Source organism: Leptonotus elevatus, chromosome 16 (assembly GCF_054856555.1).
Source record: "Leptonotus elevatus isolate MCC_2025b chromosome 16, RoL_Lele_1.0, whole genome shotgun sequence".
In the NCBI taxonomy this organism is placed as follows: Eukaryota; Metazoa; Chordata; class Actinopteri; order Syngnathiformes; family Syngnathidae; genus Leptonotus; species Leptonotus elevatus.
The window spans coordinates 9,822,279-9,849,453 of record NC_141254.1 but is presented as its reverse complement, the minus strand read 5'-3'; the positions used below and the strand labels follow the sequence as shown (position 1 = coordinate 9,849,453).

At 39.8% G+C, this 27,175-nt stretch overlaps 1 protein-coding gene across 7 annotated transcripts in view; it reads left to right on the top strand.

Annotated features, from left to right (window-relative positions):
* The window catches only part of ncam1a (neural cell adhesion molecule 1a), a 211,467-nt gene that overhangs the window by 179,819 nt on the left and 4,473 nt on the right, over window positions 1–27,175 (top strand). For 2 of the 7 annotated variants that reach the window (XM_086098040.1, XM_086098041.1), the window contains 9 exons: window positions 302–469; window positions 4,196–4,321; window positions 6,686–6,700; window positions 7,567–7,614; window positions 12,331–12,455; window positions 13,561–13,741; window positions 22,924–23,125; window positions 23,208–23,324; window positions 24,445–24,801. In XM_086098040.1, the coding sequence (XP_085954166.1) occupies window positions 302–469; window positions 4,196–4,321; window positions 6,686–6,700; window positions 7,567–7,614; window positions 12,331–12,455; window positions 13,561–13,741; window positions 22,924–23,125; window positions 23,208–23,324; window positions 24,445–24,801 (1,339 nt within the window). The remainder of the gene's footprint in view (window positions 1–301; window positions 470–4,195; window positions 4,322–6,685; window positions 6,701–7,566; window positions 7,615–12,330; window positions 12,456–13,560; window positions 13,742–22,923; window positions 23,126–23,207; window positions 23,325–24,444; window positions 24,802–27,175) is intronic. The other 5 variants (XM_086098044.1, XM_086098043.1, XM_086098042.1 and 2 more) reach the window with 4 other exon arrangements.

Sequence of the window (27,175 nt, the reverse complement as noted above, 5' to 3'; positions counted from 1 at the left end):
CAGATATTTTTCCACATGTAGCTATTCTGTATGAACGGCACCAACACAGAATGGGGTTGCCCCATTCCTTCCCAGCTCTACTCTCTGCTCACCATGCATACCACCACCCGCACACTGCAGTCCATCAGTTTCAACCTCTTTATTCCCCAAGTCTGCACTACTTCTGGTTGATCTTAAAACACTTTTACGCCCTAAACGGCCGTTCATGATTAGCAGTGCTCAATCGCATAGTTTTCTCAAAGCTCAATTTTGTGCAGGGTACTTAACTCGTCCCCCTGTTTTTTTTTGGTTTGCATTGCAGAAGTGCCATCATCGCCAGAGATCCAAAGGCTTGAGCCTTTCTCCAGCTCGGCTGTGGTGGAGTTTGACGAGCCTGCCTCTTTCGGAGGTGTTCCCATCATGAAATATCGGGTACAGTGGCGCGTGGACGGCCAGGACTGGACTGGAAGGGACTACGACGCCACGGAAGGTGAAACAATCATGAAGAGGAAGTTGATTGCACTTGTTTTAATCCTCCTGTTAGGTTTGTCACAGGTGTTTAATGATAAAAACGCATCACAAATATTTCAAATCAACATCGTCAATGAATGCTACTATTTGTAATTCTTTAACTTTAAACTGGGTCAAAGTGAACCATTTCAATTGATGAAATGTAGAAATAAATAAATAATGCTCATTAGTATCTTCAACTCTAAAGTGGGTCAATTTGACCCGGGTTATGTTTAATGTTCCAAAAGCATTCCAATAAACATTTAACATTTAATTGAAAATATATTACGTGAACCATTTAAATTGTCTGTGGATGAAACATTTCACACTAATGTTTATGCTTTTTCACTCTTAAAATGGGTCAATTTGACCCGGAAATTCCTAAACCACGATAGCCATTTTCATTGCACATACATCAAACTTAACCATTTCTTAGTTTGTTGATGTGAAGTTTCATAGCAAAAAAAAAAAAACTGTTGGGTCAATTTGACCCAGTAAATGTCAATGTTTCAAAAGCATCTTAACTGTTTTCATTGCAAATTTTTTTGAATTGAACCCTTTTCATTCTCTGTTAGTGCCAAGTTAACATTAACGCTAACATTTGTTCTTTAACTTGAAAGTGCGTCATTTTGACCCACAACATAACAGGAGGGTTAAGTGTGAGATATTTGCCAAATGGATATCTGTGGTGGGTTTGTCCAAAGTCTGGATAGACGAGAATAAGAAGTGGAAAGTGGCCTAATTTTAACCTTTAATTGAAACATTCTTCTTTATGCCACCAGAGGGAGCCACAGGCTATTTTAGCCATCATTTTCTCAACTACGGCCAGTCAAAACCCGATGGGAAATGTTCTGCCAATACCCGACCACTTCCCTCCGTCAACTTTTTTGCGGATAAACAAAAATGGTGATCCTTTGATGTGACAGGAGGGGCAGATATCACTTGAGCTATCACCAGGAGCTAATCCAAACATGACAGTGCCGCATGCGGCCCGACGTCTGGCCGAGAGCGAGACTGAGATGACAGTCGGCTCGGGCCCCAGATAATTGCCCCGTCCCGTCCCGCCGCGACGCGTATCGGGATGCTTCCTGTCCTGTTTGCCGCATGGGGCGTATCCGTCAGCGGCTTTGCTGTCATCTCACGGCCCGAGAGCCACCTGTCATGTAAACCAATGCGCTAAGCAAAAAAACAGTAAGCGCTCCGAGGGATGCGCTTTGCATTTCGCTCAACATTCAATGGTACATTCAAGAATAACAAAAATAGGCCACATTATGGCGAGAAACACCCAACAGTCCCCTTTAATTAAATCAATGAAAGCTCCAGTTGGTGCTTAACAGTAATGACATCATAAAATCTACTGTGGGTGAATAAAAAGCCTGACCAAAACAGACAGAAAATGAAAACCCAAGACCGTGATTTTCTTCAGTTGTCGTCACATCCCTGAGTATCGGATTCCATCAAATAGCTGTCAGTCATTCATTTAAAAAAATAAACACCAAAAATGGACTCCCTTTTCCCACCAGGAGAGAAAGTCCAATTACGTCCCTGAATATAAGCTGTTGTTGCTGCTGAGCCAATTTGCGACCTAAAACAGCGGCACCTACCAAAGAATGTCAAGTCACTTGGATGAATTAGAGTGTGGAGTCTTGAAACTTTTGCTCAACACTATCACGCACACTCAGACATAAAAAAAAATGAACTACTAAACCCATTTCAACACGACTGCTAACCTAAAACGCAGCTGAATTATGAATTCAAGGTTGGCACATTAGCACAACAATAACTATGTAACAATTTTATTCACACATTGAGATTAGTGAGTAAGTGGGAGCCCGCTTGGACTCCCTTGCTAACTAAAACAGCAGCACTTACTGAGGCAGGTCATCGGTCCCGCGGATGAATTAATACATGTTGATAGATGCTATTGTTCACTCACTAAGACTAGTTAACCGTTGAACCCATTTTAACTCTGTTGCTAACCAAAACAGCAGCAGCAACAGTCTTGTTGGACGTGTGGTTGTGTGCATCCATGTTTGTTACCAGCAAAACCAAACCACATGCACAAAAGTGAGTATGCAGCATCCATTTTTGCAAATATGTATGACTGAAGAAAGGACACTTTGCTGTTATGTAAAGTGCCAGCGCACAGCTTGTGAAACAATGTCAATTTTGGTCAAAACCGCTGGCAACAAAAGTGAGTACACCCCTGAGTGAAAAATGTCTTCACGTTTGTGAGATAGCCGATAGTGAGCTGTTGGGACTCTCTCGTGATACAAAGCGGGACTGCCATCACATGTTTAAAAGAAGTACTGCCGCAGGTGCATCTACATGTTGAAATGGATCCATTGCAAAAGCCTGGAGTCCGTTGTAAAAAATAAAAAGGAGCAGTTTTAACATATTGTATTCATGGTGTCCATCAAAAGTGAGAGTTATTTATTTACTCTGTAAATATATATTTATCTTTTTTTATACAGCTTTTCATACAGCGTCTAGATTTGTTTTGTGATGCAAACTTCCTGAAAGTCAATTTGACTGATTTAGAATCGAAAGTCAAACCTCATCTTTGCCTCCAGGCCAACATCATTGAATATTGCATCAACAAACACTCTCTTACTGTAAACTACAAGCAGACTGATGCTAAGTGATACGATGTAAATAAAGTTGATGTGGTGGTTTGATAGTAGGAGCGCATTCCTCCCGGCAAATTAACATTGTTGAATCAAACAGCCTTTTACTTCATTCGGTATGTACATGACACAGTCAGCAAAAAAAAGTTCAATATTTTAATGATGGTATTTTGGTTGGTTTGCATAATTAATAGTTTCCGAAAAACAGCAAAAACAACAAAACAAAACAAAAATACAAAAAAGAAAGGAGGAAAAAAACCTCACAAAATAGTGCGCACAGTTTTATTGGATATTGGCGATATAATATTGTAAAACCAAGATATTTTATGGAATTTTTGGGATACTTTTTTTCAAAATGATTTTACCATGCATTTTATGAGCATAACAGTATATAAATTATAATTAGGTAGTAAGTAGAAGCAATCATTTATACAATTTATTGACATTATCGTTAATTTTTTTTAAATTAATTTATAATAATACTTTTAGAAAAAAAAATCTCGATTTCTTGGACGTTATTTTGAAAGAAAAATGTGAAATATATAGATTAAATGTACTAGGGATTACTAGCCTTATTTCAAGGTATTGCTCTTGTGACCATTTTATGATCAGGAACTAGAAATGACACAAATGGAAAAGCGCAATTAATTACATGCAATTTTAATTTCTTTAAAATTATGTCTTTTATTTTTATTTTATGTATCAAAAGTACTAGTAGCATTGTACTCATACTGGTATTGGTCTGAAAAAAAGTGGTATCGAACATCCCTAATATGGACATTTTATTATTTAAAAATGGTACAGTTTAAATTTTAAAAACATAAAAATAAAATGTAGATCTTATGGGTATTTTAAAATAGAAAATGTTACATATATCTTCAGAAAAAGTATAGATTATATAGTGAATTTTATACACACTTGGGGAAAAAAACATTGGCCATTACTCAAAAGAGAAATTAATGAATAATGACTTTTACGGACACTAATTTTCAATTACTTTTTTATTTATTTTTGCATTTTATTTTGTTGCATGCTGTACAGTTGATAAGACTGCTTAATGATGTTTTCCCCCTCAACAGACTTGACCAGGATCACCATCGTGGGCCTGACGCCAGACACCTTCTACGAGGTCAAGATGTCCGCCATCAACGGCAAAGGCGAAGGCGAGAGTGGCGCAGCCGTCAAGTTCAAGACCGGACCGATCCGTACGTACCCGTCCTCTATTTGAGCCCTGAAATGTCGCTTTATCATGACACCCTGCGTTCTTTTCAGAAACTTTTTCCCAAGGCTCGGTTTGTAATCTTTTACAAAAACAATCCTTTGAATGAAGGCTTTCTAAAATGGACTAAAGCTTTTATTTAGCATACCACACAGCAAATATAAAAGCGCACAAAGAGAATGTTATTATTCACAAGGGCAAAACCAAAACATACATGTGACGCGAGGTTTAGTCATCCCATTCGCGGTATTGGCTTGAGATGAGCCCTTTGACGACATTTGTGATCAATTATTTGATAAGGTCGTGCGGTCGTTAAATATCTTTATCGCACGGATAATTGTTTTGTCTTACAAGTCAAATGAAACAAATCAAATACATCGCAGTTCACCGGCTAACCTGTGTTTGTTTTGTTGTAGTTACCGAGTTGTAATCGAACATTTGAATGAATTTGCACATTTGTGCAAAAAGAGCCACTTATTTAATTAGCTTACTTTAACCATTACACCGATTACAGCGAAAACGGGACCGATAAGTCGCTTCTAGGAACATGAACATGGATGCACACAACATCGTGGCCTGACCACGTCAGCGTGAAATGGTTCAAGTCGATGACGCAACGGGCCACTAATTGAGGCATAACGTCTATTAGAGGGATCAGCATTATTTTGAGGACCGTTTCTTGCCTCTGATGCAGTGCTTCTCTAACTTTTTACCACCTAAAACAAGAATTCTTAGCTCTCAAAGTAACGCTTTCGTGACCAGCAGGAAGGCCCGGTTCAAACCGCCACGCAGTCACCGTACCGCCTGTTTTATACCCCCCCAAAAATATATTTAATATTATTGGACGACACCATAAGGTGCACAATGATTTGCACACGGACGCTAAATAAATCTAAATAAATGTTTCAAAACTACAGAAGTGAGGATCTGCCAATGTCAAGCAAACATTTTTGACTGGCGAGGACGTTCAAGCGTAAGTGCTAAAAACATAGCGTATTTCCCCATAACGCCACGCGGTGTTATTGCGAATGCGCAAGTCAATACCCCCATTGCATTATGGGTAAAAATGCTGAACCTAAATCATGCACAGCAGGCATAATATTAAATCATACAAGTTACGAATAAACAATGTTTTTTTACAAAAAAAAAAAAAAAGTCCTGTTTTCTTGACTTATTGTTGGGGGGAGCTTTGGGTTTTTTAAAGTATTTTTTTTCTGTTTCATTGAATATTTTTTTCCCTTTTTTTTATTTTTTTTATTTTTCAGTTTAAAAAATATATATTTTCCTCTGTTTTTCAGAATATTTTTTAGAGGGTTTTCCCTCAGAGATTAGAGAACAAGAACACCAGCTCTGTTTTTCTGAATAATTTTTTTCCTGTTATTTTGAATATTTTTCCTCCTGTTTTTCGGGGGGGGTTGACAGGAAAAAAAAATCAGTAAAACAGATAAAAATATTCAGAAAAACAGAAAATAAAAAAAAATACTCAAAAAAACAGAACTTCCCCCAAAAAGTTGGGGTTTTTTTTTTCAAGTGAATGCAATACGCTTCCGTAAATGTGGACCAAATGCTTAAAAAATATATATACTCTACTGTATATACCGTATATATATATATTTATTTATTTTTTCACTCACACATGTGGCATGATGGGAAAATAGGCTACGTTTGTAATATTTAGCCCATAAGTACGTTTGAAAGTACTCGTGTGTATGTTCGAATGTGTTCGCCAGTCTAACCTACCCGCCAGTCAAAAATGTTTACTCCGCATTGGCAGGTCCGGGCTTCCGTTAAAAACTTGAAATTTGAAAGATAATGCAAGCACTTGGGCAGCGATTCTTTAGCGCTGTCCTCCATGTTGAGGATCAATGCTCTAATGATTCAAGTCAACATAGCCATGGTAATAAAAAACATCTTTTGTAAAAACTCGATCACTTGATAACGGTATTTGTTTTATTTTTCAATAAGTAACACGTATCTAAAGCTCACACGTACACCCGCACGCAGTTCTTTTAACATATTGATCCACGACTGAGTTTTCCCAGGCCCCCTTCAGAAGGGCTCATAAATAAATCTCCGACTCTTTGTTTTAAATCCATAGCAGCCCTCCATCCGTCTGTTCTTCGTATAGACTCTCCTCGACACCTCGCATACTTTATGAGATTTTCCCACCACTTCACAGTAACGCCGATAAAAAGCTTCTCGCGGCTCCCAGTCGTTTTTCCAAGGCCTCGTTTGGGACTTTTGTTCAATTTCATTTTCATTGTCTGTTTCTTCTTCTTTTTGTTTGTTTGTGTCCATCCGTCGCTTTCACGGCGGTTTCCATCTCTTCTTATTCCATCGGACCTATCAGGCCTTTCTTTCACACGTAAGTTTCCTCTATCTGTCCTGTCCTGTCCTGTCCTGTCCTGTCCGCTTTGTTTTTCCCCCCAAATCCGCTTTTGATAGAGTAAATGCCAGTCAATCTCTTAAATGTTTTTTTTTCCAGATGGCATTCCGTTCCATTTCTCGAAAGGTTTGTTAAGCAGTGCGTTTCCATTTATATTGAACATGTAGCTTAGCTAACCCCCTTAGCATTTCTCCCCCTTAACATCTCTTCCCGATGGCCAGTAAATTGCAAATTCAGCTCGTTAGCGTCGAGCGAGGTCGTTAAATGAGATGCACGCAACTGGGAAGCGAGGTGTATTATCATAAGGAAATCAATTAGGTACTTACCGGTCGTAAAGTTAAAGGCCGGACATCTTTGCATTTAAATCTCCCCCGTAAGGATTTTGCTTTAAAGAGCTCCAAGTCCCACAAACCTTCCTAGCGCTTGATAGCGCTCGCTTGCACGAGTGCACTATTATCTTTTTTTCGTCCTTTTAATGGTATGTTTATGCTTGTAAGAAGCACATTTGATTGGCTCAAAGTCATGACTCATATTTGGATGATACAAAACGTGGCCTTGTTTTTATCGACTCCCGGGAAGAGTCGGAAATGTGGCTAGTAAAAATGCTGAACAGGATTTTGTTAGCTATTAATCACTTATTAAGTTGTGGTGGGTTTTGCTGTAAAATGTGCAAAAAGGTGTGTAGGTTGGACTTGATGGTAAGCGTAATGTGTATTTGACCATGTATTAAAGTTGTTTTGCTACCTTTTGACAACATGTGCTAACGTGCTAATAGAAGCTAAAAATGCAAGCTTCTCTATCGCACTATTCAAAATGGGCAATCAACATGTTCCAACGTCTTTCAGCGTCATCAGAGGCTCCGCCCCTTATTGTCACCACCAGTACGGCACTTAGTGAGTATGCCACCATGCTCGTCATTGCCGTCGCTAACTTGCTTGCCGTCGTTGTGGTGAGCTAGCGCTAGTTTAACCGGGTACCCAAATGGACTAGCATAGTGGCGCATTTACTAACTGCATTGAAAATGATGTGTGACATTTGTTGAACACAGCTGGAGTGATTTTCTGTTCTTTTTCGTAGTGGAATGTTATTAGTAGGTAGAGTAACTCCACTGAAATTATATTTTAATTTGCATGTCGGAACCATCAAGACAAGTTCCACTTGAATCAACAATTTTTTGTTAGCTAGCAATGCATCCATTCCTTGCAACGCATAAAATGGGGGTTTCAAATTCAGCATAGCATACAGTATTTCCTTAAATATTGGTTCTCTAATAAGTCACTGGGTGTCCATCCATTGAGTGTTTAAAAGAAAAAGAAAGGGGAAAAAATCACACACCTCCCTCAAATGGACACCTCTTTGATCCCCTCAGGAGCAAAAACTGTCTGTTATTTTCACGGTCTTAGATGAGCCAATTTGAACTCTGTTGCTAACCAAAACAGCCGTAACCACAGAGGCATGACAATAGTGTGTTTCCATGTTTATGTTCTTAGAAGCCTTGCTTGTTACCGCAGTTCTCCATAACAGCTCTTCTTAATTTGTTTGACTTTCCAGTTCCTCTTGTAATATACTGAAAATATTTGTATTTCTTCCAAAAACAAATGAGATGAAATGCTCTTTGCCGAACACACAGCTCCCCCTATCTGCCGTTGAGTAAATAAATGACTCCCTGTTTGTTGTTCTTGTCGGCGAACAAATGTGTGAAATCAGCTGACTTTTGACTTTGCGTTTGACTTTGCGTCGTTTTGGCGGCAGGGCCAGTTTCAAATGCTACGCTATGCTAAAAGGTTTGTGGTGGGAGAAACGTCGCTGGCGTAATTCGTGGCAAATGGAGCCCAGTAGATGGCATTAAGTGGTGATGATGATGATGATGATGATGGTGATGATGATGATTGGGATGCAACAGGACAGGACAACACTGATGAAGCATCGCAAGGCTCATAAATTAACAACCTCAACCAAAACAGCATTTCCCACCTGCTGCTTACTTTCCCTGTGACTGCGTAGTCTAGAATTGGGTGTCAGAATTCCCATTTAACACAGTAACTTCACATTCCTAACAATCATTGTTGTCACACTTGTCATACTTACAAACATAAAACTGCCTTTGGAATAACAATCACAGCTTATGCAGACCTTAAACTCTCAATGTGTGTTAAGCGTCAAGGTAGAACAAGCGACTTGAAATTGTTTCATGTTTAATGCCCCTCCCACTTGCACATAAAACATTGTGCCTTACACACACGTAGCATTTTCTGAAAGTCCGCTTAGCTTAATGCTCGCGAACAATGCAAAACGCAATAGACAGGCTAACGAAAAACATTGTTTTGTTTTTTCATAAAGTACAATATCATTGATTATTATAGTTATTTTCACATATTTAAAAAAAAAAAAAAAAAAAACACACACACATGACCGCAAATTTTGTTGTGTTTTTTTGAGTCGGGTTGATCAGATTAAAGCTGGAGACGTGATTTGAGATATGAGTGTTTCAAGGTACGAGCCTGGTTATGGAATCAATCAAACCCGTATCTTAAGGCGCTACTGATAAATAAATTAGCCCAACGAGATCAAAATTTGGATCACATATGAATTTGCAATGATAAATAGTGAACTGTAGCATTAACACCCCCACACCACGAGATAATCGCTTAAGATAATCTTTTAAAATGTCCGATAATCGGCCCTTTGCCAAGTTTCAAAGTTGCTCTAAAAAAACGAACTTGTCGTAAAGTCAATTCATTTTTGCTTAAAACCTTTGTTGACATTTTTTAAGTAACATTTTGAACTCTCACTTACAGTGAGGCAAAAAAGTATTTGGCCAGTTTCCCATAGACTTCCTATCGGATTTTGGCCAAATACTTTTTTACCCCCACTGTATTGTGTTGAAAAGACGTCTATTGGTGTGTTTTTTTTTGGCTTTTTGTGTTCATTACATGTGTGCAACATTGTGTTTTTTGTTTTTTTACGTTAACATTTTCATCATTTCCAAAAATGTTTCCTTTTTGTACCTTTCACACCCTCCCTCCCTCCCTCCCTCCCTCCCTCCCTCCCGCCACCCATGCTCCGCCCCCGTATTTACCCCATCGACGAATCATGTGATTGTGCATCATGTGACTTTTGTGGCTCTTGCATGGTGCTGATGACGTCGACGTCGCCGGCCAACAGAAGGTAACTTTTGCTCATTATTTGCAGACGAATGAGTGTAAAGGAGCACGTTTTCGTTTCGGCGGAACTCATTTTGGAACGCGACATCAATTATTAAGACATCGCTCATGCCGATGCCTTCCGCCATTACTGCGGCTACAATTCATGCCTAAATGACTCTCAGTCGACTAATGTTAATGATTAATGCCAATGCGCATTCTTGAGAGTGCCATCATCACTTTTTGTCACGTCGGAGCTATTTTGGCGAGAGAGAATGTAACCTAATAGTACAATAGTTAAAAAAAATTGCTTAGGTTTTGTCAACAGCAGTTAACCATTTTAATCCTCAAAATTATTTTTTTAAAAATGGTTCTTGTTTTGTTTTATTGATTTAAGCTTAAATAGTTTGGTTATGTTGCAATGTATTTTTGTAATTGTGTTGGAACATAACGACCTCATCGTGTTTCGAGATAAGCCTTAATTGTTTGCATTATGTTTAATTTGCTGACATTCTATTGATTGTGGAACGTATTTAATAGCACGGCCAATGACATTAATGCTGCATGCAAGTCGATGCCTTCTACCTCTTCCACAACTTCCTGTTCTGTTGTTTTGATTCTCACAGGGAGTTCTGTATGTGCATGTGTGAACTCATCACTATCATGTCTTTTCCATCCCCATAATTATCTTGTACATTTTTATGACGTTTTTTTTTTTTTTTTTTTTTGGGTGGTGTGCCATAAAAATTTGCTTCTAAGGTGGCTCTGTAATGGTTGGGAAACAATGTCCAGTTTGGCATAAAGAACAAATCTTTAAAAAAATAAATAGGCTGCACACTGTTTAATGCCACCACCAGTTAAAGTTTACTATTAAAATAAAGATAAAACAATGGCCATGTTGGGGTACGTCCACGTTGGGTTAGTGGCACATAGAACAAGAAGCCTTTCAAATATAAATGTTTAGCAAGAATTTATGTGTGGCAAAGTTTCATGGGTATTTGCCCATATTTCGACCTTCAAAAACAGCTTCATTTTTCTTTGCAGTGAACAGTGAATCGCCACGGCAACGGCGCGTGACCAAATAAAAAGCTTTCAATACGTTTTCATCTTAAACCTCTTAAGATGATGAAGATTGGATGAATTCTGTGAATCAAGATGGCGGACTTCCTGTTAATTCGAGAGTGGCTCCAAAAGCCTTTTTTGCACACTGTGGGTCAATTTTCGAGGATGTAGGTCAAACGTACAACCAAGAATGTGTCATTAAGAAGGAATTTTGAAACACAAAATTAGATGCCCCGCCCCCGTCATATAGTATGTCAAAAACGTAAGATTTTTTGTTTCCTTAACGGTGGCTGCTCGGAACCTAATTACATGTTTTGTATCTAAAACATCCTAGCTCTCACTTTGCCGTAAAGTCCGCTAGCTTAATGCTAACACATAATTGGAAATAGCATCAACAAGCTAACACTTTCAGGAACAGATGTTATCCTACAAATTTGTGTTGTTTGGCTTTCATTCCAAGTAGAAAAAGATGAGTCTAAAAGCTAAAACAAGCAGTGCCAGAACCGTTAGCATAGCATAGCATTGTACAATTAGCCTACCGGATGTCCACAAAGGATTAACTGTGTATAGAATTGGGTGTCCATTATAAGCGCTTATCCTCACGAAGGTTGCGGACAGAATTATGTATGTTTATTTTGTGAGATCTGAAACAGTACACAGCTCTAACCCTCATTCATAAATGTATGTCTTCAAACGAGTACCTAGGATATAATTTACACATTGCCCCAAGCACCCGACTGTCTGCATGAAGGATCGCCACCCCCCCCCCCCCCCATCTTTGTTTTCTGTTTGTTTCACCACCTCTGTCCACCTGTTTGAGCCCCGGAGGAAAACAACAACAACAAAAGAAGCTAACCACAACATTACTTGGGGACAACAACGCTTTCTAACTGCTTCCCTCCTCTAACATTCACTTGTAGCTGCTCTCATCACGCTAACCGGAATTCTTAGAATTCAATCTCTAACAACAGTATTGCATTTCCTAACCACTTTCTATTGTTTAAACGTTCAAATATCGATCAGGTGTGAGGTGTTGGGTTGCCTTATCGGGTTATTTCAAGTGAGATTCAGACTCTTATGTAAGCGTGGAGCCAATACATTTATTCATAATTAACCACCGTAGGCGGTCAACAAACAACAAAGCAACTCAACTTCTTTAGCATTAACGTCCATCGACGCCCGGAGGCTCGTTATCCGGCATCCCGGCGGTCATTACGCACAAGACGCAGAGCTTAATGAGGAAGCTTCGCCATGCCCTCAAAGTCGTAAATTCCTAAAAGGGCCTTGAGATTATTATTTTTTTGGAGGGGTTCACTCCGCTACTGTAGTGGTTGCCTAAAAACAGCTTTTATTCATGGCTGCTGTTTCTATGGCAACCCGCTTACTCTCATTTCCATTTCCTAGGGGAACCCAGTGCCCCGAAACTGGAGGCCTTGGTTCAAAATCAGGGCAACGCTCTTAAGGTCAACTGGATCAAGCAGGACGACGGCGGCTCCCCGATTAAGCATTACCTGGTCCGATACAAGGCTGTAAGTATTCCCCACTTGCCTTATTTCATTTCATTTGAAGTATTCTTCGCAATTCGCGGATTCTCCTTTTTTTCTTTTTTATTGGGTGCCATCTTGATCTCAAGGAAGGCTTCATTTATACAAAAGTAGTGTTTTGTTGACATTGTGGCATTTTGAGCTTCATTTAGCCACAGCCATCTTGTAGCAACTGGTGGCAATTAGAGTATAAACCTGGTGGGTGTGAAATTCTGTGACAGAACCAAAACTGAAATCAGAAATATACTAGAAATTTAACCGGAATCAGAACCAGGAACGGAATAGAAATGGAACCTAAATCAGAACTAGAACCAGGATTGAAACTAAAGTGGAATTGGCACCGGAATCAGAATCTGCACATAGCAGGATTGTTATGAGAATGTTTTTTATTACTTTTGTTGAGATTTTAAAAAGGTTTTTTATTGTCTTTTCAAATGTTGTCAATTTTAGATATTTGTCAGAATATTTGCAAGCGCTCTTTTAAATGAGCTTATCAGCATTATGAATTATTGACTAAATATTCACAAATGATTCCCAACCTCTTGTTGTGATCATGAGGACAAATTATAAATTAAAACATTAACTCATTCGCTGCCATTGACGGCTATAGATGTAAAAAAAAAAATCTATTAAAACTATTTCTATTTAACATTTTTTTCCATTTTTGTTAACAAGAGTATGAAAACCTATAAAAATAAATTGTACATTTAGAACAAATTTGTGATTAATCGTGAGTTAACGAGTGAAGTCATGCGATTAATTAGTATTACAAATTTGAATCGCCTGATGCCCCTAATTTTTAATAATCTTTTCTTTAAAAAAAAAGATATATTTTTTTAATAGTTAACTTACGAATAATCCCAATTTTTATATCTGTTTTAATACAATAAAAAAATTCTAAGTTTTCAAACTCTTGTTAACAAAAATGGGAAAAAATCTTAAACTAATAAAAATAGTTCAATTAATTTTTGACGTCTATAGCCGTCAATGGCAGTGAATGAGTTAAAAACTCAAGTCTTTATACCACCATTTTTTTCCCCGATTATAGTCCAAATTGCCGCTGACAAAATGTTGCCGCTTCCTTCCTCAGAAGCACGTGTCCGACTGGAAACCCGAGATCCGCATGCCACACAGCAGCGAGTACGTGGTGTTGAGCGGACTGGACTGGAATACCGAGTACGAGGTCCGGATTGTGGCGGTCAACCAGAAGGGCAAATCCGAGCCCGGCGTGCTGTCCTTCAGAACAGCCACAGAACCCACCACCATGCCAGGTACTCCATTCATTGTGCCTCGCTCCGCACACACACACACACACACTGCAAAGGCCTTCCATGGTGAGTAGCAGCAGCTACCAGCTTCTGTTAAGGGAACGATGGTGATTATGCACAAAGTATTAAAAATGTATTTCTATCATGTTGTGGCCAGAAAGGTACCATTACTTCTACTACTTCTAAAATGAGTTACTTGATTTACTCATTGGTAGACAGTAACATATTTTTATTTGGTGGGTGGTATTAATTTTTTTTAACCCTACTTTGTCATATACTGGTTGAGGGCATTTATTTACGACTTTATTTACTCTGCATTTGCTACTACAAGGCATCTATTAGGGGTAAGGTGTTTATGTACAAAATGATTTATTTTAAAATATCATGAGCAGAAACGTTTTAGGGATGTGGCGTTTAATATTGTAAATAACAAATATTAGGTGTAGGGCGTTTATTATTTGTAAATGCATTTTTTTAATACCGTGTCCTACTATAGTACTCTATTCCCTATAGTGACTGAGGTATTTTTTTTTTTACTCAACTGCAGAAAAAAAACAGCTGTCTATTAGGAGTAAGGCCTTTATTATTTGCACAAATCCATTTTTTTTTTAAATATAGTGGTTAGGATGATGACCCTAATAGTTGGTAGGGTGTTTATTTAGTCAACATCAGAGAGTCCCAAGGTTGTTTTAAGGATAAGGGATTTACATGAGAGCATTTTTATCATGCTATATTTCCTCATAACTTAATTTACCCAACTGCAAAGAGCACCTAATATCTATTAGAGGTAAGGCGTTCAATATTAAAAACAAAAAAAGTAAAATAATATTAATGAACGTTCTTTCACAATTGATTTTTGATTGACACTGCTGCATAGCTAATGAATGAAAAGTAGGATGATTGTATGGTGCAGGGGTACCTCATAAAGTGTCTGTTGAGGGTATATGTTGAACAAACCTTTTGGGTTGGCATTTAAAACGCAGCTGCAGATTCTACCTTCACCGAAGTGAAACTGATTTGCATTTCAAAAGGCACCTGGCGGTCTTCCAGCGGCCATGCTCGGCAAGATAACGCAAAACTATTGAGCGAACAGCGCAAGAAACGCTACGTCGCTCTCCTTATCCACGTTTGCTATCGTTAGGGCGGCCGCCGCTCAGCAATAAAGTGGCGGCAGATATCCCTCAGGCCGAGAGGGATTTTATTTTCTTTTTCTTTTGGTGCGGTTAATCCTTAAAAGCTCGACTCCGGCGGTCGGCCTTCGCTCTGTTGTTGTTGTTGTGCTGTGTGCAATAATGTTGAAGTTTGGCTGCCTTCCCCGCCACGATTGACAAAAACAACTTTCAATAAAAACATTTTCAAAAGTTCTCCCATCCTTACCCCAAAGTCCGAACCACTTTTTTCTTCATTTGTATGGGAAAAGCGTTTCATTTCAATGCCTCATCTTCAAAAAAATCAGGTAAACTATCCAAGGATGTACTAGTAGTTTTTCCAAATCACTGAAAGAAATTATGGAAATGAGATGGCAACCTGAAGACTGACTTTGAAAACACATACGTCAAAAATATAAAAACAGTCTATATTTGATTTCTCTGAAATCTTTGTCAGTGCCAGAACATGCTTTTCTGCAATGCCGCATTTCATTCTCAATGCCAAAGCCGAATGGCAGCTCCACTTTAAAATGTACGACAAAACGTCCAATTTCCGACATTTGCTTGCAGTGTAAAATATCCCCGCCATCCAATAAAAGGCATGTACAGTATCAACAAATTGACTTTTTTTTCCACTTTAAACCAAAAGAACTAAAACACATATAAGTATATTTAATATTATTGGAAGGTACTGTAACGTTATTCACAGATTTAACAAACTGTACTTAAATAACGATTTCAATTCAAACATATACATGAAAATTGTACCTAAATAAATGTTAAAAAATCCATGTTTATAGAATCACTACAAACGTCGCGCGCCACTGACGAGAGGAAAGCCCGCACACTTTGAGAGTCACTTCAGTCCGTTGCACATGTGCATGACCTTCCAAGATTGCCATTGTGAACACTCAAAAGACTGCAAGTCAAAGTGTTTTGCAAGGGAAGTCGATCGAAAAAACATGTGACCTTCATTTTAGCATAAGCCTAACTTAAAAAATATTTATAAGTCTGATCATGTTTGTTAAAAAATACACGGGAAGAGGACCGTATTAAATCTCAATCGTAATATTGAGGGGGGGTAAAATGGCCCGTTCGGCCCCTAGAGTGTTTTCAATTGTCACCGTTTTCCTTCCACCTTTCGACCCATGCCTGCCACAAACCATCTGCCTTGCTCACTAACTCACTATGGCTTCCTCATTTTATTTATTTTTTTACTCCTCACTTTAATCTCTACAACCTTTCAGGGCTTGTATTTCTGTATTTCTGACTTTTTTTTCTCTTTCTCTCCCTGTTTTTCCCCCTCTTCTCTTTCCTCCTTTCCTCCCTTGTCGTTCCACCCTCTTTGTCGTCTTGTCCCGTCCATGTGTTGTCGTGGGGTCACCTGCGGACCGTGACGTTGTCAAACCCGCGCCGATCTGTGGCTTTTCTTTTGATTTGTGCGGCACTTGAATTGGAAATATCGGCGGGCGCCCGCAGCGACGCTGGGTTGCCGATGCGTGACGTACAGTTTGGCAGCTCTTCTGCTCCCCACCTCGCTGACTGCGCTCTGGCTCTCGTAAAAACTGATCTCATCCCAGGAGAAGGGATAGTCGGGAGGAAAGGAAAACCTGGTTTTGGCTCTGGCGTCCATCCAACACCCCCCCCCCCCCTTTTTTTTCCGCTTTCTATGCCTTTTTGAGCCTCGTGCAGCCACAAACAAGATCAAAACAAGATGGCGAGTCCAAGATGTTGCTTTTATGATTGTTATGACAGGGGGCTCCGTAGGTGCATCACTTTGCTTTGGCGGGATTATGAGTCGTCTGTTTTTGTTATGCTTTCTTGTTGTAAATGAATATATGGAAGGATTTTCTATATCAGGGGTGTCCAAAGTGCAATTTTTATTTTTTATTTTTTTTATTACTGTCCCACCGCCACGCATTCTGAAAAACAAACACTGCAGCTAACCTGGGAACACTTTTTTTTGCCTGCATCGTACTTCCCATTTTGGACATTTGAATTGGTAGTGTAGAGTGTAAAAAAACCACAAACGTAGATGTTAACACAAAAAAAAAGACCATTTTTCTTTGGGTTTTGGCTTTCCATCCACACGCAAAATGTTATTTTTATCTTGAGCTGATGCCGATTTTTTTAGGTCAAATTATTGGAAGTTTTGCTGCATAGAAAGAAAAAAAAATTTTGGGACAATAAAAGATGAACATGAGACAAAAGGACAGCTGTTAGTTAGTCTTAGCACCAAACTGTCAGACTTCTGAACATCTCATGAAAAGCCTACTCGAGCATCTAAAGTTTAAAATGAGAGTGGCGGGTGTCTGCTGATTCCCATGTAACATTTGAGTTGGAATTTGATTGATTCATTTTAAAGTCACATCGCAGACATAAGGGGGTGTGCACACTTGCGCAACAAAATTTTACTTGTTTATTGGTACTACCACCTGTCAAAAATATTATAAGAATTCAAACGAGCTGTACAGGTTAAGGTTATAGTTGGATCTATTTTAAGTCTAACTTATTGACATCTCATAAAGTAACATTTGGGCAGGGGTGTGTAGACTTTTTCTATCCACTATAAATGCGGTCTTCACAAAGCAAAAACCAAATCTGAAACTTTACCAAGTTGCATCTAGCCTAATTATTATTATTTTTGTTTTGTCACCTATATGATGAAAAGTAGAAATCCTTTTTTTTTTTAATATTATGTAGACATTAGTGGGAAACATTTTGGACACCCCTGGTTTAAGGATTTACAAGTTAGGGATGGGCATTATAGTCGATATATTGATTATTAGGAATTCTGTCGAGATTGGTTGTTGACGAAATATTTTGCAGTCTTCAGATGGGAAGTTGATCTGCATCCAACTCATGTCAACTCAACATGAGATGTTTTTTTTCAATCATTCATGGAATAATTGGTCGATAATGACGCCCCCCCCCCCCCCCACTTGTCGATCGATGCCCATCCCCATTTGCATTTATGTTAACGAGTCAGCTCGCGGGTGGCGTTTTTGTTCGGAATAACACATTCATAATGCCTTAACGTGAACTTGAGAATTACATGATTGTGTGTCTGCAATAGCTCTAGCTAATAATAATATAAAAAAAAAAAAGAGGCTTTTATTTCTTCTTCTTCTCTTGGCCTAAAAGAGCATGACGAGAGCATGACGCGTGGACCCCCCCCCCCCCCCCCAAAAAAAAATCCAGTAATTCCCAACTATGCTCCGCCGCTGCTCCCCATCCCCGGTCAAGCATTATGAATGTGTTAAAAGCAGGCGAGGCTATGCACTCCGAATCGGAATGTTAAATGAATTCTGGTGCACTTTTCTCACAAACATTTTGACGTAAATGCCTTGAGAGTATAAAAGAGACGGTGGGAAACTTTGAGAGTGAAATGATCATATTTCGCGTGTACATAATCAGCTGTTATTTTCACTCGTCTTATCTTTATACTAGAAAGCGGGGAATTTTCGAAAGGGGGAAGAAAAAAAAAATGACGTACATCGCTATCAAAGGAGCATCATTTTGGATTATGTGAAATGTTGGGGTTTTTTTTGCTTTTGGTTTGAAGACATTTTTGTAAGTACATATATGTGTGTGTGTTTCCATGTAACCGTTGTTGGGGTGGAAATAAAGTGTGTCTGTTTTTCTTTCACTGAAGTGATGGTTTTGTCAGCCGGCGTGGAGAACGTGTCCGTCAAAGTCAGTCACGTAAACGGCAAACAAAAGTCTTTAAACTCATTCACTGCCATCGACGAGTGTACCCGTCAGACCGTTTTTTTTTCCAATAGGAGTGCCAGAGGAGCCAAAATACACCTTAGGTATAATTTTAATGACGCGCAATCGCCAGCAGATGGCAGGATTACTAAACTTTTGTTTTTTTTCTTGTGAAATAATTTTTTTTTTAAATGCTCAAAAACATCATACACTTTAAACAGTTGGGTCAAAATTAACACAATTATGGACCAATCCATTTCATTGCTGGGTTGTTTTATACAAAATGACCCAATTTTTAAATAATAAATAATAATAAAAATTGACCCAAGTAGAGGATCGGTCCATTTTTGACCCATGGTTGGGGTATTTTTGACCCAACTGTTTTTAAAGTGTAAAATATCAAGTTGGCTGGCAGTGAATGAACAGGACGTCGACAATTGGCTAAAACCTAGCTGATCGTTAGCCTAATAGCATCCGACTCAAACGTTTTCCTGTTGCCTCGAAACGTTTACAATGACTTGGACGATTGAGAATCTACACAGACTTAAAGAAAAAACAAAAGCACATTTATAAGTTTACGTTACAGAAAGTCAGTTATGCTGCTAGGCTAACGATATGTTGGCTAACAAAAGCACAGATTTCGATTAGTACATAGGTATAAACCCAATTTTAAAGTCGCCCATATTAGTTTTATCGATCAACACCAAAATGCCGTTCAACAGGACATACGAAAAAGTCTCAAGGAACAGGCAAGTCAGCCATTTTGTTTTAAAGAGGCCATTTTGGACAAATGTTAAGGTTCGTACATTGAATTTGCCCACAAGAGCATCCAATAAGAAGCAGACCTGCGACGCTAATTAGCTTTTTCTTGCCTATGCCAGCTAATGTGGGCAGAGCTTGGCCTCAAAGTTGAATTATCATTAGGAGGATCCGCCGTGGGACAAAGCATGCATTCATTGCTGCTCGCAGCTTTATTTTCTTTATTTGTTTTATTATTACCCGTGGGTCACGCCGACAAGCAATTAGCTGCGCGAGGGCACGCGCTACAAAAATGAGTGACAATTGAGCGCCAGCGAAACGCGTGTACATTTTTCCTGTAATCAAACACATGCGCCCGGTGATTGTTTCCCAGCCTCGCTAATTAAAACATGGTGCCCGCTAATGAACGGGGGGGAACTCGGGCATCTGCTTCCCTCTGGATGCTCATCAATCATTTAGCGCGGGTTTTCAGACATCCGCCTTCGCCGATGACTGACAACGGTTTGATGCGGGCGAAACGAGATCGCCGTGAAAGAACAATTATCCGGTTGTCATCCCAAGCGGTCAAGGTGACCCGGGCCTCAAAACTGTGGCAGTTCTTAACTTCAATGCAAAGTTTTTGTACATAATGCCTCTCTTGGAATATGTTGGGAAAAAAAGTTGATTTGATTCGGTACAGGTGAATAATCACTGTGACGTAACGTGCCACTGTTCCTTTTGGTCTTGTTCCCTGGTTTTTGCTGGTTTTGTCTGTTGTCCTTGTCCTTCTCCGTGTCCACACGCTGTCTGTCCTCTCTCCAGGTCTCCTTGCTCAGTGAGAGGACGTCGCGTGGCCTCAGGTCCACCTAGAAAGTCGCCTGACGTCCTCCCAGCCGCCTCCTCTATCCGCTGTCGCTCATTTCTCTTTCCGTCATCCTGTCTTTCCATACACTAAACTTCGGACTTTCTCTCGTCCAAATTGGAAACCTGGCTTCTATTCATTCCCAGATAAAACGTTCACTTGGCGGCGAGGCGATAGCGCGTAGCGCCTATCAGATCGCAGCTTTCCTGCGAGCGGGGGGGGGGGGGGGGGGGGGGTTGCGCGATGTGTCATGTTTGTAAACATGATAGCATCAGTCGGGAAATAAGTCTTCTATTCTGGGTTTAAAACCGATGCTATTCGTGTTTGTGCACTTTTGTTGCACATTATCTCGATCAAATGTTTACAAAGCCATTTTCACAGATCTCATTCAAAATATATCGGAGTAGCAACAGTGTGTCAACACATGGAAAAGTCAACGTTTTTAGTTTAAAATAACTTCCTTTAACCTCCGTGACCCTGTGCTATACTTTGGCCAGTGGCAGAACACAAGATGTTTTTATGTCTTTGGTCCCATTTTAAGTCTTTCTACATTGCTACTTGCCTCATCCTAGCTAGTGCTAAGCTAGATAGCTGGCCAAATATTTTCTATGCAGCCCAACTGGTCTAAATATGGCATTCTGGTTAATATTGTGTTAGTGGAATATGAGTTAAGCAGCAAAATCCAGCTTTTAGCCATCTCCGGGGGCGGCCATTTTGCCACTTTCTGTCGATTGAAGGTGACATCAATGTGGCTCAGGTCTCAGGTAACAGCCAATCACAGCGCAGCTTCAAAAAACAGGTGAGCTGTGATTGGTTGTTGCCTGAGACCTGAGCAACTGTGATGTCATCTTCAGCAAAATGGCCGCCCCCTGAGATGGATAGAAATGGCTGCATTTTGCTGCATAACTCATATTTCACACATGTAATATTATTTAGAATGTCATGTTTAGACTAGTGAGGTCGCATATAACATATTATTGTCGAACAAATGTTTAAGGTTGTCTTCCACTTTAAGAACTATTCCTGAATGTATGTGCACTCCCCAACGTAGCTACGTCACACATAAGGAGGCGCGGGCGCCATCCAAACCGTCGTCTCGGACGACAATATGCTATGACGCGCTTTTCAAGTCGTCACCCTTTCGCACACAGCCCTAATATACATATATATGCCGATATCGAGCAGTACCTCGATCAGCAATTTAATTCATTCCATTAGCGTGCTTGTGACTCAACCCGCTTGTACAGTTTATCAAATGAATTTTCTGCCGTCGTAGTCCAATTAGCATTTGAATAATTGGAAAGCTGCTGGGGTTTCATTACCGTCCAAAGGGATGTCAAAGCAGTCAGCTGGACTACCTGGATAAGTAGTGAAGGGGAAATCATTAGCTGTCACTTGCGAGCATCGTCCAGTCATGTAAACCATCATCTTAGTGCGGTCGGTATTGATGACTTTTTTTTCCCGCAGTGCCGCTGAGGCTTATCACACGCAGCTCAGAGCGCTGCAAGCTGACAAGACCCGTGAAGAGAAATGTCTGCGTCGTCCGTGGTGACACTTCCTGATTTATGCTCCCCTCGCTGTGTGACAACGCGCCAGTCTTGCACAACCTCCGCCTCCGCCGCCGCCGCCGCCCCCTTTTCTGAACGCAGGCCGCATGATTTATTGCGCCTGTTAAAATGCAAATGAAGCGGCGGGGGGGAAAACGAGCGTTGTTGTGTGTTTACCAGGCGTTTGGAAAACGGAGGCCCCCACGTGCCCACCGAGGAGAGGAAGACGTCCAATTAGAAATCAATTGAGCGTGCGTTGTTGGGAAATGTATTTGCGGGAAAAGAGAGGTTATCGCTCATCGTGACACGACTGTCGGCGAGGGTCTCGCGGCCATGTAAACCATTAGCGACCGCAACGCCAGTGCTCTTGCACAGCTGACCTTCCTTAAAGTAGCACTAAGGAACTTTTCAACCTTAATACAAATATTTTCATAACTCTGCTGATGAAACATCGACTTAAAACTTGTTGAATGGTACCGTTGCCGTGGCCTGAGCGGGTCTGTATCATTTTTACTGGCACTAAGCAACTTTGAGGAGGATGGTAGGAACACCGCCGCACAAAAAAACTACAAATGTGCTGACTGCTTTATGGCATACGTTACTTCCCCCTTTCCACATTCAATACAAAGACAGAAGTCAATTTGAATGTCGATGCACGATTACTGCTTTCATGGCAGAAGTTTTGTCTAGTAGACAAAAAAAGGGAAGCTACCCAGATTAAAGGACAGTCAAGGATCAAAAACGACGCAATGCGCTTGTCCTCGTGGCAAATGTGGTCTTCCTTCAGGCATAACAATACCGCTTTTGTCCATATGCCGTCGCCATTATCAACGTAAACTGAAAGTTCCTTAGTGTTGCTTTAAAGGCACATCGGAAATTGCATGTAGATGCCACAAAATGGCGGCTAAGGACTTCAAACTGAGAGGATTATAAAACTTCAACGCCACGTATCTAGCACTTACATAGTGCAGGTGCTAAAACGAGAAAACTTGACAAACTACCTCAAGAGTCCATTTTATAGAGCAATTTGTATGACCTACTTTTATTAAAAATAAATCAAAATCTCTTTCTTGTCATACATCTTATATTTGTGTGTGGTTTTTTTTGTTTGTTGTCATACCAGCATGCTCAATATTTGACAGAATTTCTCGTCCCTTCCTTTGGTCGCCGCATTTTCAGGCGCTTCGGGCTCTGGCCTGAGCACGGGCGCCATCGTGGGCATCCTCATCGTGGTCTTCTTCGTGCTGCTGGTGGCCGTGGACGTCACTTGCTACTTCCTCAATAAGTGCGGCCTCCTCATGTGCATCGCCGTCAACTTCTGCGGGAAGGCCGGCCCCGGGGCCAAGAGCAAGGACATCGAGGAGGGCAAGGCCGCCTTCACGTGAGTCCGGAAAGCGAAAAGTCATCCCGACACCTGTTTCGGACACCGCTGATACGCTTGCGCTTGTGTCTCGTCCCAACAGGAAGGATGAATCCAAGGAGCCCATTGTGGAGGTGAGAACGGAGGAAGAGCCAACACAGAACCAGGAGGGAGTCGGACCCACGGAGCCCAATGAGACCACGCCCCTGACGGAACCCGAGTGAGTATGGACAGCTTGTCTGCCGCCATTTTGGTTGCTTCTTTCCTTAACATGGGGCGGAGTGGGAGTAAAATCAATAAATATAAATACAACTCAATCAAATCCAAAATAAAACTCTAATGCTGGTTGAAATTAGCTCTACCTGTCTGCCTATCTAGCTATCTGTCTATCTGTCCATCAACCTACCCGTCTACTAGCTAGCTGGCCAGTTTGCCAGTTACCTAGCCAGCTAGCTAGCCGACTTGCTAGCCGGCTAGTTAGCTAGCTATATTGATATACTCAACAGAAGTTAGTTGAGTTTAGTCCAGTTCTCAAAATTATTTTTTACGGATAGACTTATCGTTAGCCAGTTACCTCGCTAGCCAGCGAGCTAGTTAGGCTAGCTGGCTAGTTAGCTAGTTATAGAGTGTCTTGTCTTAATTAAATCGTTAATGTATAATAAAAAAAAAGACTCATTTCAATCCTGCCTTAAGATTTTCAGTTTTCAGTTACCCTTAGTGTCCAAAGTTAGCTTAAGTCGCATTGTGTACAAAAAGATCAATGCAAAAAGAGGTGAAATATTTGTCTTATTTGCTTCGATCATTTGTTTTTCATTCATAAATGTTCCAAAATGTGAACTTTCTTCAAAGTTAGGGGTGCCGTGCCGACATTTTGTGGCGTAGTTCCAACAAGAATTTTTATTTTCTATGAAAGGTAACCCAATTTCATTCATAAAATAAAATGAAATAATAAATATTATTTTGATCATTCCTTTTATTAACAAAAATGAAATGCATAAAATAATTGAAGAGGATTTTGTACAAAAACTAACTAGCTTAAGCATCCAAAACCCTGAAATTATTCTTTTTTTTGTTTCAATTCAGAGATGTTTTTGACGAGCAGTAACCGTCCTGCTCTATGAATGCTTTGTGGTTGTTTTGAAGCTTGTTTTGTGTTGCTAACATTTGGATTGTTTCGATTTTTCTGTTTGACGGCAATACTCAGCCTTAACTCTCCCTCCTCCTCTCGCCTCTTTTTTACTTTCTCACCCTCACCTTTCTGCTGGTGCAATGCCCCCGCCACCCCCCACCCCTCCCCCCCACACTTTTAACCACCATTACCACCTTCCGAAACAAAACAGGCCCGCCGCTGCCGACGCCACCCCCCCAGCGGTAAACATTCACCCCTCCAATGCTACTAATTCAGTCGCGGAGCACTTTAGCACGGCGCAGAACAGTCCGGCTCAAGCCCCCAGCCCCGCCAAAGACCACCCCCCAAAAAGCAGCCCCACCGCAGGGTCGGGCGCAGTCGAAAGCCAACCCGACGTCGGCCCGCTGGTCGACCTGAGCGACGCCCTTAAAGCCGACCCCGTCAAAGAGCCAGTCAGGGCCAACGGCGAGGGGCCGCAGAAGCAACGCGAGGCCCCCGAGAGACCCCCAAGTCCAGTAGACGGCCCAACTAAGGACGCACCTCACGCCATCACGCACCCCCAAAATGAGTATGAACGTCCGCACTTGCACATTTGCTCTGCTGCGCTGTTTGCATCCCAGCACCTCAAAAAAAAAAAAAAAAAAAGGGAAAAAGGAAAATTCATCCCAATTATAATAAGGTTGCAGAATTTTGTCTGATTGTGGACAAAAAGTAATGAATAGGCTTTAATTAGTTGAAGTATTTCAAATTCTGATTCCACTTCACCATTCAAGTCAACATCCTTTATTGGCACCAGTTTTTAAGATAATTTAGTCAATTTTAAAAGTCTAAATACAGTATTTTGATCATTTGCTTTTGAAGAACGTTTTTTAAAAATTACAGTAAATTTTTGTTTTATTTTTAAGGATTTTAGAATATGTTCTCGCCAGAATTTAATTTGAAAAAAAAAAAATTAGTTTGAGGGCAAATGTAATGGTCTTTAATCGGTAAAATAAAACCCAAAAAAATATTTTTTTTAAAATACATGATTTTGGTGCTTCATTTCTTTTTTTTTATTCCTGAATTTTCTGGAAATAAAATTACACATTTTGTTCCCATCTTGAAATGAAGTTTTGAGAGAGTTGTACTTAGGTATCATTTTGTGAGTTTTTTACATAAACAAAGAAGAGACATTTATTTTTTTCTAAATTATTACTTCAGAGTGAATCTTCCAGAAAAGTTTTTTTTTAATCCAAGCTCAACAACCTTTGCTTAGCTTTGCAACCTAGCATTAGTCAGGTTTAGTAAAAAAATAAAAAAGTAAATAAAAAATATTTTGAGCCACCCTCTTTTGTGTTGCCATTTTTCATGATAATTTAGTCAGATTTGTACCAAAAAATTATTCAAAAATGTCGATTTAGGATATTTGCTTTTTTTTGAAGTGTAGACTTTTCCTTTAATATTGTTTTGTGAGATAAACAACGGGATGCTAGCAGTGTAGTAGCGTCATCATATCACCACCTCTCTGGCTATCTCCACTCCACAACCTGCTTGTGTAAACGTCATCAAGTAACCAGCCGCAGTTTCACATCAACCTTTTGCTTGCAATTGATAACTAGCAGCACTTCCTGCCTTCATCCTTTTTGTTTCTCGTAACCCTTCCACAGAAGTCTTCTAGTTTGACTTCAGTTTGAATGCATGCATTTATCGTATTTATATTTGCTGTTATTTATTTCATCTCAATCAACCAAATTTATAACATGATGACATTTTGTGATATTTAGGTGGAATTTTTAAGTTGGAATGCTAACCTACCCTAATGCGGTAGTCTAATTAGAATGGATTTATATGAATAAGATTTTTAACCTATAAATATAAAACAATAAAATGAGAAATAGTGTATCCACTATTAGTTGTAAACCTTCAAAAACTGGTCAGAAATCGTCGGAAGTGGAATTAGTTTTCATTTAAATATCAGAAAATAAATTATCTACTCAATAAGTCACCATCGTAAAACTTACCATGTCGCTACCATTTTCTACTAAGGCTTATCCTCAAAAAGCAAAATTAGACAAAATAAAACTCGATTGATTTTCGGCCCATTTTCATCCGTGTTTTCAATCTTATCGTTCAGCATATTTATCAAAGTTTCTCAATATTTTTAGTCGTGTGTATTGTTGTATATCATCGCTGCTATGTGGAAAACACTTGTGTCCATTTTTTTATTAATTTTTTAGGTTTTTGTGATGTCTGCATTCAGTTTCATCCCAAAAACATAACATTAACATTTTTTAAAGAAACATAAAAATAAAAATAATAAAAATAAAATAACAAATAAATAGACATAAGTATCGTTTTTTTTTTCTTTTTAGGTTTTCATCCCCAAAACATAAATATAAAAAAAGGGGGGGGGGGGGGATTGACAAAAGTGTTTTTCACACAGCGGCGACGATATGTTAAAATTGGAATTACACTTTGATTTGGATGAGTATTCATCAGAAGGTCTTCATTCCCTGCTAACTCAGTAAAAAGGAATATTTGACGTTTATAGCCGTCAGTGGCAGTCAACGAGTTCAAAATGACGAAAAAGTCCAAACATATATTGAATGAAAGCAGCCAGCGCCTTTATTTAATTTAAACAAGCATACCTTATATTTTTAGATCCCTTTCAAGCTATTTTGGAGGCACATTATTCCCAACAGAGAATGCTGACCTCATTTTTTTTTTCTTCCCTGCTAATCTGACAGAATTCCGCATCAGCTGTTATTTTCAGCTTTTCTCCCAACAACAACGGCGTTAACGGCGTCTCGACCCAGACGGCCCGCTAATCCTCTTGTGTGTGCGTGTGTACTTTGCATTGTAGGTCAGCTTTTTTTTCTCTCGCTTGCATTGTGTCTCCCACGTCTTCATTTGCACGCCGGCCGTCGTCCCGCCCGCGACACGCTCGTACCGCTGTCATTCCG